The 2270-nt window shown below is 67.0% G+C and overlaps 1 protein-coding gene across 1 annotated transcript; it reads right to left on the bottom strand.

The window, feature by feature from the left end:
- Positions 1-265: 265 nt before the first annotated feature.
- CLDN3 (claudin 3) lies at positions 266-1525 on the bottom strand. Its single transcript, XM_032605659.1, has one exon. It carries the CDS (start codon positions 1292-1294, stop codon positions 632-634), a length of 663 nt encoding a protein of 220 aa, XP_032461550.1. The 5' UTR covers positions 1295-1525; the 3' UTR covers positions 266-631.
- Positions 1526-2270: the final 745 nt, after the last annotated feature.

Raw genomic sequence — 2270 nt, 5'->3', positions numbered from 1 at the left:
CCATGCCCGGAAGCGCTCGTGCCCGCCCCTCCAGATTGGGGCTTCATCGTCTGAATCCCCAGTGAACAGGCCAAAGGACCAACTAGCTAGTGAGCACCCAGCTCAGTTTACAACCCCACTTTCTCGGCTACTGAAACTCGGTCCCTCTCTAAGCTTCATCCCGGGCAGTGGGAGAGCAGAATCCAGCCAAGGCCAGCCCTTGCAGGCAGAGCTCTGCAGGGAGGTGGAGGCCTGTCCGCGCTCGGGACAAGGAGGCACAGGCAACTGCAAAACGAAAGGTTTTTATTGAAAAATATCAAGTGGCCCTTTTCAAGACTGCGGGTCCCTGCTCAACGAAGGCTGTCAGGCCGCGGCCCGACGGGGCGAACAAGTAGCGGCAGTCACCCCAGCTCCGCGCTCCAGAAGGGCAAGGTTTCACGGTCCATGCTGGCTGGCCCCTGGACTCCGCAATCCCGCTCCCCGGCCCGAGGAGGGGTGGCAGCTGGGGAAGGGGGCGCCGGGAGGTCCCCTCCCAGTCCAGCGAGAGAGTTGCCTGGCATCTGGGTGGGCTGGTCTCCGATGCAAGGCCGCACGCGGGACTGGTGGGCGCGCCATCTCGTGGGAGTGGTAGAGGCTTCCCGCGGCTGCTCACTCAGACGTAGTCCTTGCGGTCGTAGGCTGTGCCGGTGCCGGTGCCCGGGCCGTTGGAGCGCGGCGCCGAGTAGAGGATCTTGGCGGGCGTGTATTTCTTCTCGCGCGGCGGGCACGAGCAGCAGAGTAGCGCTCCCCCCAGCAGCTGCAGCGCCGCGGCCGCCCAGCCCACGTACAGGGCGGAGCCCATCTCGCGCTTCTGTGCATCTGGCACCAACGGGTTGTAGAATTCCCGGATGATGGTGTTGGCCGACCAGGACACCGGCACGAGGGTGAGCAAGGCGGCCACCAGGAAGAGCACGCCCGCCACGATGACGATCTTGGCCTTGGCCGTTTCGTCCTGCACACAGTTTGTGCACTGGGCACCCACGAGCGCCACAAGGAGCCCGAAGGCGGCCAGCAGGATGGCGATGACGATGAGGGCGCGGGCCGCCTGTAGGTCCTGCGGCAGCGCCAGCAGCGAGTCGTACACCTTGCACTGCATCTGGCCCGTGCTCTGCACCACGCAGTTCATCCACAGGCCCTCCCAGGTGATCTGCGCCGTGATGATGCTGCTGCCGATGAAGGCCGTTACGCGCCACATGGGCAGCACGCAGCACACGATGGTGCCCAGCCAGCCCATGACGGCCACCGAGGTGCCCGCGATCTCCAGGCCCATGGACATGGCTGCCGCTCCAAGGCCGTCACTGGCGGGCGGCTCCGGGTGCGGGACGACGAGGGGCCGGGGCCGCTGGGGCCTGGGCGGGAGCGGCGGTGCGCCGACGGACTGACGCCCGAATTGATGGACCGACGGAAAGACACACGGATGGCGCGCGCCCTAAAGGGTCCGCTCTGCCCGTTCGCGCAGCGGCTGCGCCTGCACCTGCCTGTGGCTTTGTAGGCGGGCGGCAGCGACTGGGCTGGCCCTGGGCTGGGGCAGGTTAGTCTTCGATCCGGGCCCAGCGCTCCGGCGGGGGAGGGAGGGGCGGAGCCGCCCTCTCCCGGGCCTGGGGACAGTGACGTGGCCCCTCTTCCCACCTTCACTAAGCGCCCTGGGAGGAAGGACTTGGCCAGGAGTGGCTCACGGCGCGGGGATGGGGGGTGCCAAGAGAGGGCGGGGCCGAGACCTGCGCCCCCGCCCCTCGCTCCTGGTTCCCCACTGTTCGGAAACGAATTCTACGGGGTGTGGGGTGAAAAGCACAAAGTGCTGGACACTCCCCTCCCACCTTCCGCATTTTCAGCGCCGTTGGCACGGAAGGCGTGGGGAAGCGGGCGCTGCCAGCTGCCAGGGATCCGCGGGGACAGGGAGGGCCCACTGTGGGCGTGGCCGCGGCTGTTTTCCCAGAGTGGGCCGCTGCCCCGGGAGCTGCGCACCTGCTCCTCGGTCCGTCTGGCCTCTGAGGCAGCGCTCCCAGCGCAGGATCCCGGTCTGATCCAGGCCCATGGGGTTGCCAGCCCTGGACGTCTGGACTCGGCGGAAGCCAGGGACCACCCGCAAAGGCGCCCAGAAGACACCCCTGAGCCAGTGCTGAACTCAGATTCTCTAGCCCCTCTCCAGCTCTCAGCTCTTAACACTCGCAGTGACCCTGGATCCCTTTAGCTGAGCTGCTCTCGCCTCCCAGAGCCGCCCCCATTGAGTCCCTTCCCTTCACAGAGCTCTG

The sequence above is a fragment of the Phocoena sinus genome, chromosome 15, assembly GCF_008692025.1.
Source record: "Phocoena sinus isolate mPhoSin1 chromosome 15, mPhoSin1.pri, whole genome shotgun sequence".
Classification (NCBI taxonomy): domain Eukaryota; kingdom Metazoa; phylum Chordata; class Mammalia; order Artiodactyla; family Phocoenidae; genus Phocoena; species Phocoena sinus.
Note: the sequence above shows the minus strand (reverse complement) of the source record. Positions and strands in the feature narration are given on the sequence as shown.

Bases quoted from the DNA above. Each gene is read 5' to 3' on its own strand.
- CLDN3 (XM_032605659.1), bottom strand. From the start codon at position 1,294: ATGTCCATGGGCCTGGAGATCGCGGGCACCTCGGTGGCCGTCATGGGC.